The 16,856-nt window shown below is 44.7% G+C and overlaps 1 protein-coding gene across 1 annotated transcript; it reads right to left on the bottom strand.

Annotated features, from left to right (window-relative positions):
- Positions 1-678: 678 nt before the first annotated feature.
- Positions 679-15,050, bottom strand: AKR1B1 (aldo-keto reductase family 1 member B). Its single transcript, XM_037837433.1, has 10 exons — positions 14,903-15,050; positions 7,883-8,050; positions 7,034-7,150; positions 5,872-5,949; positions 5,464-5,586; positions 4,839-4,945; positions 4,563-4,644; positions 3,880-3,963; positions 1,803-1,885; positions 679-1,094 (listed from the first exon to the last, which is right to left on the bottom strand). Exons 1-10 carry the CDS (start codon positions 14,966-14,968, stop codon positions 1,052-1,054), a joined length of 951 nt encoding a protein of 316 aa, XP_037693361.1. The 5' UTR covers positions 14,969-15,050; the 3' UTR covers positions 679-1,051.
- Between the last annotated feature and the right edge of the window lie 1,806 nt (positions 15,051-16,856).

Here is a 16,856-nt window from a genome sequence, read left to right as displayed (position 1 = left end):
CATCCCTTTCCAATCCTTTGTCCACTTAATTCTGGATTTGGAAACCAGTTATTAACAAAAACAAACAACAGCATTTGGGCTTCAAGGCCTTTACTTTGTAATCCTTTTTAAAGCATTCATCCATCTCCAACAAGACACCATTTATTTATGCTTTTCTTCCCTCTAGACAATGAGCTTCATGAAAGCAAGGACTAATTTTATTTAAAACTAACCCAGATCTCCTGCACTGTGCCTGGCAGATGGTGCTATTTAGTGAACATCTGACTTTGATCTTCACAAGTAGAAGAACCAGCTGAGAAATCTGTGAAATCACTAATGGGTTTACATTCTGACTTGGACTCTCAAGCTGTGGGCTCAACCTTGATTCATGTTAGAATCACCTGGGGAGCCTGTGCACTCAGGAGGGATCCAGCCACACCCTAAGCCCACTATATCAGTATTCAGGGGTCCAGACACCAGCCACATTCAAACTCCTCAGGTGACTCCAATGAGAGTGACGAGACCCCCCCTCCCCCAAGCTGAGTGGACAACATCTTGGGGTGAGGATCCCCAACCAAAAGGAAAAGCCCAAGACTGCATTCCTGTTGCATAATGAATGGTCTGCTCTATAGGTTCAAGGGATGAAGGCTGGGAGTGGGATTGAAGGAGGAGATATTATTTCAAAGAAAAGACATAGCATGTGGCTCACAAAAGCACTTTTTATTTGAGGCAAGGAGAAGTCTGGCTGAAAGGAATACAATTCTAAGCAGTCAAAAACCCAACTGTTAGTGGCACTATTTTGACATTATAGATTTTACCTCTCCTTGGTCAGAAAAGAGTATTCAAAGTTGTATTTCCTAGTTAGGCAAAAAGAAAGGGCAAAGAAAACTGGAAGAGACTTTTAATCCACAGACACTGCTCTTCAGACCCCCCATTCAGCTGGGCAAACCCCTGCTGGTTAGTCACCAGGCTACTAATGCACTGTTAGGGACTCAGGTCACACCACACTTGCAAGAAAAAAGGAGACAGGAAAAACAGGAGGTTACTCGGGGAAGAGCTGGCAGCCACAGCTTCAAAACTCAGCATTGAAGGGGTAATCCTTGTGGGATGTAGCGCTGTCAGAAAAAAAACAGGAACACATTTGCTTTTTGAGGAAGACATTTTGACCATAAGAAATCAAATAAAGACAAACGTGGTTAAGTGCTCACTGAGCCAACAAGCCAGTTCTGAGACTACAGACCATGACTTAGTGCCTGACTGGGGGCTGTCCATGATAAATTCTGTAGCTCATTTTGCATCTGAGGCCATGGACAACGGCAACATGTTTAGCAGCCAGGCAGGCCAGAGGGGCTGAGCAACTTTATCAGGGTCATGTGGCTTTTTAGTGTCAGAGGTGCATGCCTTCCTATTTTAATTCAGTCATTAAGATGACTAAAGAGCCATGTGTAAAATCTTCCAAGAAGGTCTAGGAATAGGGCTGCTTGAAAACATCTAGTTTTGCATTAGCTACTAAGGCTTGGAAATTAAGTAACAAAATACATGGTTATTTCAGCTTAGGCCAGTTAGGCCAACAGTATACCTCAGGCAGGAGGATAAGATACCTGGAGTAGATCTCTTGGGGCATTTTCCCCAAGACTTTTGAGTAGTTCAGTTGATAACAGGTTTGAATGCTGCACATGGATGAGACAGCCAGGTAATGTGCAAAAGCAAAAAGAGCTGTGACAATAGGACTTGGAAGTTAAGGCCTCCAGGAATTTTTCTTTTGTTCTACAGCAACTGACAAATTTGTGGGGTCCTGGTCATAACACTCAGGACTCACTCACCTCATCAAGGCACAGACCCTCCAGTCCCTGTTGTAGCTGAGCAAGGTGGTCATATCCACACTACTTAGTTCAAAGTCAAACACCTAAAAAAAAAAAAAAAAAAAAAAAAAAAAATCCAATAAACTCTGTAATAAAAATCAAAAATAGAATATCAAAGTACCAAAACGGTTCTGAGCAGGACCACAATGAAAGATGTCTCCCAATGCCTTGACTGGGAGGGGAAGCCAGGTAAATTGAACTCAAAGACTATAGCTTACTATAGAACTCAGTTTACCATATTAATATTCAGACAACGTATATATTATGGCTAGGTATGACACAGAACAATGGAAACAGACCTCCCTCCTTACAGGACTTCCAAGGAAAATGGTATTTTTATTCCATTTCAAAAATAGTGCCGAGCACTTCTATTTTAATATTCACCAGTGGGGAATATAAAGATGGGTAAGATGTATCTCTGCCTCAGTTTACAATGAAGAGATATTTCAACAGCTATAAAGCAAGGAAAAATTAATCACACAGTATACAGAAGACACTCAACAAAGGACTCAGAGTCCAGAGGAATTAGAAATTAATGCCAGCTGGGGAATTGAAGAATGTGACAAAGAGGAAATGGCATTCATTGAGAGAGGCCTAAGAATCCAAATAAGGTTTTGACAGAGGGTAAGAAAGGGCCTAATGGAAAGAGGACTTGGCACTCGGGGCGGCCAGCAGGCAGTCTGCTGAGCAGAAGGCGGCAGGGGGTGAGGCCCCGAGGGGCGGCAAACACCCCTGGAGGTGGGCCCTTAGCTTCAGCCAGTCATGGAATGTGCAGAAATAAAGTCTGCTAGATTTCCTGAGATGAAGACCATGAAAAAATGGGCAAAGACTACACGGTATGATACAAAAATAATTTTATCAGCATTATGAGATTAGTAATTTAATTTTTCTTTAATACCTTAAAAAAAAATGAAACATGAAACATAAGATCCATCTCTAGTAGGGTGTTTCCCATAGTGGCTACTCTTTATCACTTTACCTTGAATTGGTAAAGTTTTCCTTCCATATGTAAGAAGAAAACTGTCTCCCCCTGCTAAACTATAGATAAGCTCCACTTCCTCCCATCCCCGTTTCCTGGGTGTCCAGAGGCAAGTGTCAGGGCCAGCCCGTGGCCAGCAGAACCAGGCAAAATGAGCTGCTGACTATGGAAACAAACAGCCACCTGTGAACCCAGGCTGTGGCCTGCATGAGGAAGAGGGAGTTGACAGCTAAACAGCCCCAGGCCCTGTGTCTGTGCCACACTCTGGACCAGCTGTCAGATAAACAGGGAGTGTTCCTGGTGAAGCTGCTTTGCTCAGTGAGAGATGTGCCCAGGCCACAAGGACCCTCACAGAACAGCTCTCTCTCTGGTGGGGTCCCCCATACCACAGCAAGAGGCAGGCAAAGAGGCAGTCTAGTCTGCTTTTGAGTGTGCTGCGAGTGCCCACCACCGAGCGCTTCCCTGGTGCCCTGACACAGCCGGACCGCTCTGCCCATTGTCAGAAGATTTCTTTGCAGGTGGGCTAGGTGGCCTGCGGGGTCCTTTATGGCCCATGATAACAACATCACAGCAACTAAGGTACCAAACACTGCATGAAGCACTTGGATGCATCATCTCCATCTCTGCAACAATCCTCCAAATAGATATTAACTCAGTTATACAGAAGGGGAAACAGGCACAGAGCAGATAAAAAACTTGCCCAAAGTCCTATGATGGGTAACTAACAGAACCTCGATACAACCCCAGAACTGGCAGGATCACTGAAGAACAATTATGTCTCAGGGCAAACACTAAGTGTCACTGAGGAGCCTCAGCAAAGGTGTATGTACAGACAGCCTGGGGCCACTGAGTGAGCTGAGCAGGCGGCATCAGGGACCTTGACCCAGTGACAGTCACTCTCTCTGGCCCATGGTTTGTTCACCACAACTCCTACGGAGGTCATGACAGGAAGGTGGGCAGGAGGGCAGGTGGGAGGCATATAGATGACACTCCGGGGACAGGCTGGGAGGCCCTGTGAAGAGTCCTCCCTCCTCCTTGGGCCAACCAGCTGGATCTTACCTGGAAATTCTCAGTGATGCGCTCAGGTGTCACAGACTTGGGGATCACCACCACATTTCTCTGCATGGGAAACCGGATCAGCACCTGGAAACCCAGAGAAATATGCGATGTGTACACATACCAAGCACTCCGCATTATCATCACATTTAATCTTCTATGTTCATAACTGGAAGAGGCAAATGCTAGAAGATCACATGTGAGAAAACAGGCTCAGGACACTAAGTAATTTGCCCAAGGTCCCAGCCAGCAAGAGGGAGAGAAGGCATCCAGGTCCTCATGTGACTCCATCCTGCTCTTAGTACCCCCAGGCCATGTGCACAGTATCTCAGTACCCCTCAGGCATGTGCACAATTAGACCAGTCCCACTACCACTTGTAGAATGAGAACATTTCACTTGCAGCTGATAATCAGTACTCCTACATTTGTAGAGAGAGGAGCTTTCACATAAATGAACAAATGTTGATCCTTATGGCAATCTATAAAGGTAGGAGCAGGAATTACTATCCCCAGCCCACCTGTTAGTCTTCTAAATTCCCAATCTGTGTTCTTTCTACTATGCACTCCAGGACCCCAAACAGCACTTCCAGAGAGGGCTTGACCGCGCTCAGGCACCAAGTCTCCTTCACGCCTGACTAATGGAGGAAGTTCAGGGCACAGTCATGGGGGCCTGGAAATGGCTGTACCTGGGCTGTGGTTTTATTATGCTTGGTTGCGATTGCTTTGATCCTAGGATCCTCCAGTAGGGAAGGGTCCTCAGGTTTGGCCCTGGAGAAAGAAAGGAGGTCCATGTGAACAGAGTTAGTCAGTCCATCTAACAGAGGGCAGTCTGTCAGCATCCTCCCAAGGCACCCAGGAAAGTCTGCAAATCAGCCCCAGAAGCATTCCCCTTGACGCTGGATTTTTCTTTTTTTCCAATCTTCTTCAACTGACAAGAGAGCATGACCCCATGGAAACCTCACCAGGGCCTGTCAGGAGAGCCAAGGGGACTGTAGGCAGTCACCACAATGCCCTTGGACTGGCAGTACTGGAGTAACTTCTCCTGAGTTAGGTACGGGTGGCACTCGATCTGCAGAAGCAAACAGGAGAGCTGCTAGGGGCACTGTGGGCACACATTCACACACTGATGTGACATACAGGATGTTTCCCCATGCCAAGTCCCTTCCCTCCCCAGGCAAAAAACTACATTTAACATCCCATTTTCCAGATAAGCTGTAAAGCTTCTATATTTCCCAGCTAGTGTCCTTGACATTATAATCTTGTTACTGATGTACGATGGGCACTGTCTCTAAAGGCTTTTTCTGGTTTTATCCACTTAGCAGCTGTCGCAGGTCTGAGGATCTTGATGTCTGCATGCTACTAATCTAGCAGACCCCAAGTCATTACAAGCTGGGCTCAAACTCTCTCTCAAACTCTCTCTCTCTCATGCGCGCACACAAGTTTTGCTCCCAGATGTCCCACTGTCACTCTGAATCGGAAAACATATAGGAACCTGCCTCTTGCCTACTCGCAGAGTAATGTAAACAAGAAGTAACCACATGGTAAAATAGTATCCTAGGGATGCCTGATTCTCTGGTGAATGTTTACCTGGTTAACCGCAGGCTTATATTTTAAGCCAGGTTTGTTTAAGATCCTCTCGATCTGGAGATGGTTGAAGTTAGACACTCCAATAGCTTTGACCAGCCCTTCATCCACCAGCTCTTCCATGGCCTAAAGAGAAAAGAGTATCTGCTTGGTAATGAAATGTGCCAAAAAGGAAAATGAGAGAAAGCCAGGTCTGCCCTCTTAATTCAGTGCCAGCTAACTAGAACTTTCAGAAGCCAGGACGTGGTAGGCAGAACACAGGGTTTAATGAGCTACAAGGGAAAAAAAAAAAAAAAGACAATAAAATATAAATGAAAGAAATAGAAGAGCAGTTTTCTCACACCTTGTTCACTCACAGGGAGAACAAGAAGCCAATAATGAAGAAAAAGGTCAAATCGGAGACTGCCTTACCGCCCATGTGTCCACAAAATCGCTGTCACTGGGAATTACATTGCCTGCCTCATCCAATGGGAAAAACTCCTTCCCAGACTGTAATTGCAATCAAAAACAAAACAGAACAACAACAAAAATCAATTAATAGCCCTTTATAGACCATAGGGTAGAGGGAGGTGCTTTTATGAATATAAAGTTCTAGAAAACTTATTCTGATAGCTGGCTAAGTTTTATAACATAATCAAGGGCAAATCTGCACGTCAATGTGAAAAAGGAAATAGGCAGAAAATCCCTGAAGTCTCAAACACTTTTTCTACCTAAAGGGTTGAAGCTCAGAAATCACCATCTCTCGCGTACCTGAGAGACTGTTGGGTTGAGGTGGTTGGCACTCAGTCAGTAAGACTGACCCATCAGGGGCTGGACTGCACAGACAGGGCAAGGATTCAAGAGCAGGGCTCATTAGACCCAAGCCCTGGCTGGATTACTAGACTCTAAAATTGTCACCTCACCCAGCCTCGCTGGATTCCCATGAAAAAAACAAGGATGAAAGTCAAGTCCCTTCAGATTCTGGTAAGCCACAGTGCAATAAAATAGAGCCATAGAGTAAAACCCACACATTTTCAACCTGGCTGATCAAGCAGAAAACTGAGCCAGTGGCCAGAAAGAAGGCAAAGATGCTTTAACTCTGGAATTCTTTTTGTGCTAATAGCCAGCCTATCAGCAAATATCTGTCAAGCTTCCACAGCATGGGGTACGTGTGTGGAATGTATGCATCTGCACACATACATGGAAAGTATGTGTGTTTATGTGCGTAAGTTTTTGGAGGCAGAGAGGGAGAGCAAGAACTTATGACACCTATGGTCTAAGTACAGGAGGTGTGATGTCACCTGAGCCATAAAGTTTTAAATTATACAATCACCAAATGACAAAGAGCAGTACTCCTCAAACTTTATCATGTGCATAGAAGTTACCTGTGGTTCTTGTTAAAATACAGTTTCTGGTTCAGAAGGCTTGGGGTGGGGCCTGAGATTGTGATTTCTAACCAGCTCCCAGGTGATGCCATTGCTGCTGGTCCACGGACCATATTTTGAGCAGCAAGGACACAAGAGTCCACCCAAAATGACAAACCACAGGTTACACACGGGCCACAGGGAATCGGTCTGAACCTTGTGCCCCGTACCTGAAAGCCTGTAGGCCAGTGAATAAGGTAGAGGTCCAGGTAGTCCAGCTTGAGGTCACTGAGCGTCTTCTGGCAGGCTCCTTTCACCAGGCTTTTCTCATGGTACGTGCACCAAAGCTGAAAAGAGCAAGATAACATATCTTGTCACGGCAGCTCAAAGGCTGTTTCCTGGCTGGGAACCAGATAGCTCAAAAGACAAAGGATTCTCTTCCCTCTCCCCACAATCCAGCCATTTTATCATGATGTTATGGCTGAGAAGATCCAACTACTTAAATGGTTGTGAGGGAATTTTCAATGTGGATTGTAATTTTTAAAGCACGGCATGATAATCAGGTCAAGGAGGGCTCTCAAATGAACCAAACAGAAGGCATAAAACGGAATTGGCAGGTCTCAAATATGAGTTCTCAGAGCTGTTTTCCTACCAGGCTGGTCTTCTTGGAGCCAACCTCACCCTCCCACTCAGTGTCTTTTGTTCACCAACAGCCTCCAAGTAAAAGACACTGGCCAGCAATGGCGATCCAGTCTGTGGATGGGAACCAAGGTTGGTCCTCAAAGATAATGCATTGGAAACAGCGAGCTGAACCAACCCATAACCTCAGCCACATCAGCATGGGGCTGAAATCAGTGAGCCCAGATGTAAATACCATCCAACAGAAAGCCACAGACGGGCAAACTCTGGAGCCCTCTGTTTCCTCCAGTCAACACATTTCTCCTGAAATAATCACCTGCCAGGTGGTAACTCTAACCATATAAGAGTTCTGGAGTATTGACTCAGTTCCTAAAGCGATGCCATCATTGGATATGTTTGAATAAGAATCCTTCCCCCAGGCTCTTCCTATAGAACAGTACCTTGCTGACAATGAAGAGGTCCTCACGCTTCACCACCTGCTCCTTGAGCTTTTCCTGGATGGCCACACCCACCTCATTCTCATTCTGGTACACGTGGGCACAGTCAATGTGGCGGTACCCAACATCAATAGCTACCTTCACAGCCTCTGTTACTTTGCCTGGAGGGGACTGAAAGAAAAAGGAAAGTAAAAGCCATGGGGTTAATAAAGGAAAAACACACACAAACATAGTTTTCACAAAACCAAAGAAGAAGGGCAATGTGAAATCAGTGATGCTTTTTGATCCTTATTGAAGTTCTTGTTCCTTTAATTTCAGCAAAGGAAGGACCTAAGCAAATTTCTGAAACAGCATTCTAAACCTATTGGCTCTCAGATGTGGGAAAATAATGAAGTGCAATGCCACCATTTTTCATTTCAGGAAAGTATGAGAATATGAGAACCTCTTAAGAGCAACACAGATCACCTTAAGACTCCTAATACTATATTGCGTCCTTGTTTCTCCATATCCAACGATTTACAAACCACTGTATTAAAAAAAAAAAATCCTCCCTATCTGAATTTATTAGGATCCTGAAACAATAAGGGATATAAATTCCTCCAGACAGTTCAAAATATTTCAAAAACAGCTTCACATATTTACCCAAATTCCCATTTGGTTTCTGAGTTCAGTCAGTGAATGCCTGTCCTTTTGTTTCTCATTTCATGCATGGGCTCTGATACTGGCAATCACTTGTTCTGGGAGATTATTGGGAAGCCAAGAATGTTACTGATGCTGATCCAAAGGCCTGTGCGTCAGTTCTCACTACCCTGGTGGTCAGGATCTCACTGTGTGAGAATCTGCTTCAAGAGGTGGAGACAAGGGAGATAACCCCTCAGAGATATCAGCAGACAAAAATGAGTTGAAAGGCAAGGGGGAAATGGGAATCAGAAAGTGCAACATATCTGGCGTCAGCACTGCAAAGTGACTGAATGGCTGTCTAGGCCCAAACCATCTGACCATCTGAGGGGCAGGAACAGATGTGAGGAGCTGGCCACTGAGGAGGAGGGAAAGAAATGCCTGGATAACCTTCTCAGCTTTGCCAGCAGCCCAGTTTACTTTATCTTCTCACTGCTCCTCCTCAGATCAGAGATGTTAAAAACTGGCACGGGCCACCTCAGAGGTGAATGACAAACACCTCTGGGAAAGAAGTGGGAAAGAAGGAAAAGGAAACTGGGTCCAGGGCCATTAGCACTTGCAGACAACTGCTGTCTTAACATCAGCTGCTGTGAAGAGATTGAGGGGAAGAACACAGGCCAGGAGAAGCAAGTCCATTACCAGAACCTGTGAGCAGACTGTGCTTGCTGGGCACCTCTGAGGGAGCAGGGAGGCAGGAATAGGCGATGCTATGAAGAGAATACCTTCAGTCAGCCTAGCATCCTCCTTGCTTCCTTGGAGGACCAAAATGACCAGACTTGCAGCCTCTGCCACCCTTCAGGGTTCAAGGAAAGAAGCAGAGGGGAAGATCTCAGCATGTCCAGAGAGATTAATGACCTATCCCAGCCTCCCTTTGGCATCTCAGGCACAGACGTCACTGAGAGAAGCAGCAGCAGCAGAGCACTCTCTTCCCAAGAAAAACAACTGAGGACACAGGTGAGGAAATTGTCTGCTCAGCATGCTTTTTTTTTTAAAGCAGTTTTATTGAGATATATGCACATACTATACAATCCATCCAAACCGTACAGTCAATGGCTTTTAGTATATTCACAGAGTTGGCAGCATGCATTTAATTCTCTTCAGGCTTAAGGGCACCTTGATGGATTTTTTTCTCTGAAGAGCTGCTGCTGCCCGCCCTGTGCTGTGCTCACCCAGCACCTTGCAGCCCCCAGCCCTGCCTAGCCACATACTCCATCTGCCACAGCGATTGATGCAGGGGCAGGAATAAGACCCAAGCCGGGCCAATGAGACTCTGTCTTTGGACTCTGGTAGAAGAAGACACGCTTTCATTCTGCAGGAGTCACTGTGTTGGGAGAATATGAGCCTGGAGCTGCTAGAGGAAAGTGCAGTTGAGAGGCAGATAAGGGGTGAGAAAGATCGAATTTCAGTGACAGCTGTTACGTCCTTGAATCAGTTATGCCCTAAGCCAGCAACTCTCAGTCTTGTTGGCCAAAGAATCCTCACCCCATCCATACATCTTTTTTTTTTCTGCATTAGATTAAGTTGTTTTTTCAGTTTCTTGAAACCAGTAAGAAATGATCTCCCAAGGGGTCAAGAAGAAGCTGCTGCTTCTTGATGCTTCACTGGACAGAGCACCGATTAGCTACAGACACACATGCTGGGAGGGTGACCAAACTTCTCTCAAAGACACAAGGGCTTTTAAGCCTTGTACAAATTAAATTTGTGGCAATTCATAACAAAGGCTCCTGCAAAATGGAAGCTGCATGCCTGACTCCCCTTTTTGAACCACCTTTGCAGTGGTGGGGAAGGTGACCCGGAGCCAAGTGTGTGCCACAGCAGGGTGACCCATGGCTCCCCAGGGCTGACCCTGGGATAGGCATGTTGATTACCAGAAAGCTTATGCCAGGGCAGATCATGTCACTTGGCTGGAACCCCACCCAGTGGGGTTTGTAGCATACAGCCCATAAAACAATGGCTACCATTTACTATGTATCGGTTTTAAATTCATCACACTGACTTCACCACAGCTTTCACAGATGAGTAAACTAAGGCCAGAGGTTAAGGAACTGGTCCAAGACCAGGCAGTTAATAAGAGATGTCAGGATGCAAACCCGGGCAGTAGGTTCTTAGAGCCTTGCTTCTAAGCACCACTCTGGGGTTTTCCATAAACATGGGGGACCTTGATAGTCAGAGAGTGACTGGTCAGTAAGAGGAGTTTGGAAAAGTCATCCTCTGGGATTAAAGTGCCAAGAAAGCACAAATTACTTTCAATATTATCTCAATCCAGACTCCTTCCCAGAAGTAATCTACCCAATCATGTAATTTAGAGACAAAAGCTGTTTCTAACAAAGCAGTCAACTTCAGATATGGTAAAAAATTAATAAACTTTGAAGTGCAAATATATGATTACATATCTCCCATTCCTCATCAACATTAAAAAAATGCAAAGAAAAGAGCATGGTACCAATTGAGCCTTAAAAAAGAAGAAAAATAATGAAAATAAGTTCCCATGAATCTAGCAGCAAATCTGTAGAAAACCAGTACATGAAACAGCTAAATTACAAATAATTGAACTGTACAAACCCCACATGCTAAATTGGGTTTGAGTCTCGATTCTGCCCCTAATTTGGCTTGTGATTTGGGGAAACTAAGGCATGACCACCTCCCTTGAATATGGGGGAGGCTTCCCAAAGCTCTATCTTGGGCAGCAATTTTATGCTGTTCTGTGCAGATGGCTGTGAGAATTCTGTGACCCTGCATCTCCCGTCACCTCTACAAGATGCATCTCCCTATCCTCGTTCTATAACACAGGCCAGCTAGTAACTCAGAATTACTCTGTCGTTCTCTCTCACACACACATACAGACTCCTTTTAACACCTCGTGTTCTTCCCCTTTTTCTTGCTAATTACCTTAAGATTATATCCCTCTTTCCTTGCCCCCTCCCTACAAGTCAAAAAAGATAATCAGCCCCAGTTAAAAAGAAGGTTAAAAAGACAGAGCATATGTTAAAAACAAAGTATCTCAAGGATAGAACCCTTTACAGTATTAGCCATGGGGATCTCTGGAAACAGGGGACTCTCTTCTCTTTATTATGTTTTGAAATTTTCTCTAGTTAGAAGGCCTTACTTCTGTAATGAAAAGGGTGTGTGGGGGGGGAACACAAAGGAAACTTCACATTGGTGAGAAAAGCATCTTGGCTACGAAGTCTGAGAACAGTGGGCCAATGATAACCTTGGAACACGGACTAGGAAAATGATAACTTTTGATATGAACTTAGTCTGGAAAGAAACACTGTCATCAACCTTTAAAGCCTCCAAAAGTTCCATACGACAGAAAAACTGTCAAAGAAAAACCACACTGTATAACCTCTTCAAGTTAAACCAGTTTTCCTTCAGCACCTTCATTTAAGAGATATTGAACCTTTAATTTCAACTTCACCACTGGTTTTCTTTAAAGACTAGTAGTGCTGCAGAATAATTTTCTACTATTTTTCACTCCACGTATAAACCGTATCAACCATATGCAAGTTAAATAGCATTTGTGAACTAACCTCTCAAAATACATTCCAAGTTCCAATTAAGCTACTTATAATCTTCTAGAATAGGAGTTGGCAAACTATTTCTGTAAAGGGGAAATATAAAATACTTTAGGCTTTGTGGGACATACTGTCTCTGGTAACTACTCAACTCTGTCACTGCAAATAATACATAAAGAAATAAGACTGGCTATGTTCCAATAAAACTTTAATTACAAAAATGGGCCCAAGGGCTGTAGTTCATCCATCCCTGTTCTGGAACACAACCTCTAATACCAGCGATACATATTAAGAAATAGGGATCAAGCAACAGGTCCAAACTCAATTTGTCTTAACTTCTTATTTGCAAAAATATTCTGGCTTCCCATTCAGTACCTTGATAACAAAAAGGTGGGCATTCTGATAGTGAACATGCATATTTTGGCAACTGAAAAGGTTTAACTCTTGTTCTAATTTAACCAATTGACATCATGGTATCAATGAACTTCATGTCAATTTGAGCAAGCTGTGCCTCCTCACTCTACAATGACACACAATTTCCCCAAGCTACACAACTGGGAGACCAAATCTCTGATCTGTGGTTAACCTACTCAAGGGCAACACCCTGGCAGTTTTGTAGAACAAAGCTTAAAATGTGCCATGTTCGCAAGACTCCCACAGAATAGAGAAAATCCAAAGAATGATTACAATGTGTTACCTTTCATGTACTACCCACAATCAACAGAAAAGGCACTTTCCATTGTTTGAGGCAGATAAGCAAACCTCACTTGGCATGCATTCAGTAAGTTCAAATTCACTTTACTGTTTATAATGTAAACTACAATATCAAATGATAATAAGCTGATAGGTATATAGAACTATCTATCCTTTTGGCTGCCTTATCACACTGAAAGCATAGTCAAGCTGGCTAATATTTTATACCAAAGCTCAGAATCAGGTCTGGCAACAGACACAAACTAACAAAACTGGGATGAACTTCCTCCCATTCTCCTACTTTAATCAATTCTGCCCTGACTTCTAGACACTTGGTTGAGATGTGGATGTATCAGGACTGGCCCTGCTAATAAGCACGGCATATTTAAGTATCTTTGATCATTGAGGAAGTAATGCGAAATCTTTCAGTGTGTTTTCTTCTTCTACCTCATGTATTCTCAACAGGGGCAATAATGCCCTCAAAAGGCAAAAACCTGTGGTGGGGAGACAAGGAACAAAAATATCTTGGCTTAATACAATGGTTTGTGTCCAGCTAAGGGTATATATATAATATATCTCTGATATAAAACTTCTTCAAAAGCCTGGGGCTGATAATGGGAAAATGCTTGAGAAACAGTTTTACCTGCATTGCTAGGCTCTGGGTGTGCATGCAAGGTTACAAAACCCATTTACTACCAACAATTTTTCAAATAGGTCAAAAACACTTATTAGTAACAGCACCGGCTGGCATCAATCAAAAGTAATCTCTGCTTTAAAGGCCCCCTGGCAATACAACGCTGGTGGCGTTTTCCCTCTCCAGTAGGGAAAGAGAATCATCTGCAACAGATGGACTTTAAAACTGTATCACGGACATAATTCAATTACACTCTTACAGCCACCACTGGAAGAAACACAAGTTACATAGTCTGATCATTTTGGCCAAGAAACACTTTCAGTGTGAGGCAAATCTATGACCCTTCTCTTTTTCTCACTACATTTACTCATTTTCACCTGCAGGCTTTAGGGCTGAGGTAATCCCATACCCTGTCCAATTTCAAACCATTTCACAGAATACTCAATTCTTTGCGTCTTTCCTTTCCTTGTCTGTGTGTAACTATCTACCACCCAGGCCCATATTCAAAGTTCCCTTAACAGAGAATTTAAAGGAACTCTGACGCTAATTTATAAGGAGTTTAAACATACTGGGTTTTGCCTCACCTCCTTTAAGGCCACCCCGTGGGCTCCCTAGTTTTGAGAAAATCAGTTTAGTTTTTAATTCCTACCCACTTCTTTGGGATGCTGTGAAGACAATTAAGTGTTTTTAAGGTTTTCTAGAAGTTTTAATACTGATGCTGGCTAACAGTTACCAGCAGGCGGTAACCAATGATGCCCAGATTTTCTGCGGCGTTTATACACCGTTCAGGGCACCGATGAGGCTCAATGCCCGTTTCGGAGGAGTTCAGAGCAGAGCGTTTGGGGAAACAGAAACCAACAGCCCTTTCCCGTCCGAAAAGGAGACAGATCCGTCCCGGGAGCAAACTCGTGCTACCTAATTTAATTATTTGCGGTCTCTAGGCGTAACTTGAGACGCTTATTCCAGAGAGAGTAATAACGGAAACAAATAAGGACAGATTACTTGGAAGACAGGCAAAGTCGTTAAAGATGCTTTTAAAAGAACGCTGGAGCTTCTTCTTTCCACATTTTACTTTCTGCTCCATCTCTTTGTGTAACCCCCAATTCCTGTTCCTCGGGGCCAGGGTGGCGGAGGTTCGCCGAAGTCCCTTTTCCCTTCCATCTCCCTTTAGTGATTTTCCATTTGAGCCTCCCGCTCGGATTAGCCTGCGGATCCACCCACTAAGTGTCTAAGGAGCCGGCATTCCACACGCAAGACCAGCACAGGACCAGGGCCCGGCCCGCCTCCATGGGCCCTCCTCGGCGCCCAGGTTTCCGCAGAGCCGGCCCGAAACCTCCAGTAACCCGGGAGCCCGCGAGGCCGAGGGAGCGTCCTCCAGGGGCCGGGCGTCCGCGGCGTGGGGCCGCGCAGGGTCATTCCTGCTCCCTCTCCCCCAGGCCGCCGGGGCAGCGGGGCGTACGGAGCCTGGAGCGAGCCTCGGGATCCCGCCCCTGGGGCACCTACCTTCCAGGTGCCCAGACCCAGGATGGGCATCTTGGCGCCGCTGTACAGCACGACGTGGTCAACCATTGCTACAAGACCTCGGAGACGCCGACCCAGAACTGCGGCGTGAGGATGGCAGCGTGGACCTTTAAAAAGCCGGTGGCTGGCAGAAAGGGCTCACGCGATTGGCGCGCGGCTGCGCAAAGGCGGCTTCCGATTGGCCAGCCCGCGCGGAGGGCGCAGCCAAGGCATCCTGTGCCGAGGTTCACGAGGACGCCCCTCCCGCTAGGTCCTAGAGAGTCCGCATTCCTTCTGCCTCCTTAGTGCGGTCTGTGTGCTCACCGTTCACTCCCCCCACCCCACCCCCACTCAGCGGAAGAGTGCACCGATTGCTGTGGCGTGTAGAAACGCGAAAGTTCCAGAAGTAACCGCCGTCCTATTAACAAGTTTAGTGGCAAGGATTTGGGGCTCTGCCTTTTTTAAGAGCCCAGAGAAATATCTTTGCCTACTGCCGAAGCGCAGTAGAATATTTTGGCGGGGCTGGGGGCCGTGGTGGGTGGAGGTGGGGGGTGGTAAGGGGGGGATTGACAAAGACCCTGTGCTCAATTTGTATTAATCACTCTGACTGCAGGTGTAGTTTAGCACACTTTGCTCTTGGACAAAGGTTTATGTCTAAAAAATGGCTTGCGATCTTTCTGCGGAACACCTTCACGAAATTTGGATTTGCCCAGCCTTTATGTAGCCATCTAAAGTATGGTAACTCAGTAAAGCTTTCTAGGAGAAGTTAACTTTAACATTGTAATTTCGAGTATGGGAAATTAAGATGTGATAAATGATAAATTTATCAGTCCTTATTGGCAGGTGGGAAAACACTATATTATTTTCCCAGTATAGCCAAAGGAAAGTGACAGGAAGAGCCTTAAAAAAAATTTTGATTTCTTTCCAACGACCTCTCCACGATGCGCCATCCTCTCCCCAGCTGCTCTTTTCCTGCCATCACCCTCCAGTCTTTTCACTAATCATGCAGGATTGAGACCTGTATCTGCCTGGTGATGACTCAGGAACTAGATCTCTCTGAACTCCATACTGGTGATTTTCCATTTAGTGACTTCTTTAAAAATTTCACCCCACCCCCACTCCAGGAAAAATTTTTAAAGAAAAGACTAGTTCAGATATCCGCCCCCCTCCTAGACTTCTAGAAAAACTGTTGTTAGTAGGCAAATTTGTCCCCAAATAATAGAATTTGAATTTGAGCCTAAAGCTGGAAACTTGCTTTGTGTTAAAAGAACAGGTGACCCACTGCTCTTCAGCTATTAGAGCCCCCCTGACCTGGGTCTAAATCCAAAGAGCTAGTCTCTTATAAAAATGATACACCTTGAGTGGCCAAGTTGGTATATACAGAGAGGTCATCTGTTAAGAGAGATGGACTTGGTATTAGAAGCTTTTGTGTTTGTTTTATAATTGTACATAGGTTGACAGTATGAAGGTGTAACTATTTGTCAAAGACCAGAATATTTTGACTGGGTTATGCCACTGTGAAAAGCAAGACTTTTGGAATTTCTATAGCAACAATAGTACTTTGGGACACACTATTGTGATAATCCCCTAATTGCCCCTTGTTGCCACTGTGCATTCGTACAGATTATGCCAAAAAAAAAAAAAAAGAAAGAAAAGAAAAGAAAATCTTTAATGGAATCCTTTTGAGAAACACTCTTGTAATTCAAATCAAGAGCAATAAGAACCTTGACATACTTAGAACCAGTAATCTCATCATAAGAATTATTTCCCAGGGGAGTAGTTTAAAAGGAACTGCTCCCCCCACCCCTGCACCCCCCCCACACACTATACAGCCAATACTACAATGAGGTAAATAAAGTGGCTAGGGTGCAAAATGTCATGACTGACATCGTGTGTATGCATGTATGTGTGTGAGCGAAAAACAGTTCTATACACATAAAGTAAAACTGTAAATGTC

This window comes from Choloepus didactylus, chromosome 5 (genome assembly GCF_015220235.1).
Source record: "Choloepus didactylus isolate mChoDid1 chromosome 5, mChoDid1.pri, whole genome shotgun sequence".
In the NCBI taxonomy this organism is placed as follows: Eukaryota; Metazoa; Chordata; class Mammalia; order Pilosa; family Megalonychidae; genus Choloepus; species Choloepus didactylus.
Note: the sequence above shows the minus strand (reverse complement) of the source record. Positions and strands in the feature narration are given on the sequence as shown.

Coding starts and splice junctions, on each gene's coding strand:
- AKR1B1 (XM_037837433.1), bottom strand. CDS start 14,968: ATGGTTGACCACGTCGTGCTGTACAGCGGCGCCAAGATGCCCATCCTG. Junction 7,151..7,882: donor ACCTCTTCATTGTCAGCAAG/GTACTGTTCTAT, acceptor TGCTCTTTTCAG/CTTTGGTGCACGTACCATGA. Junction 5,587..5,871: donor ATTTTGTGGACACATGGGCG/GTAAGGCAGTCT, acceptor TTTTCTCTTTAG/GCCATGGAAGAGCTGGTGGA.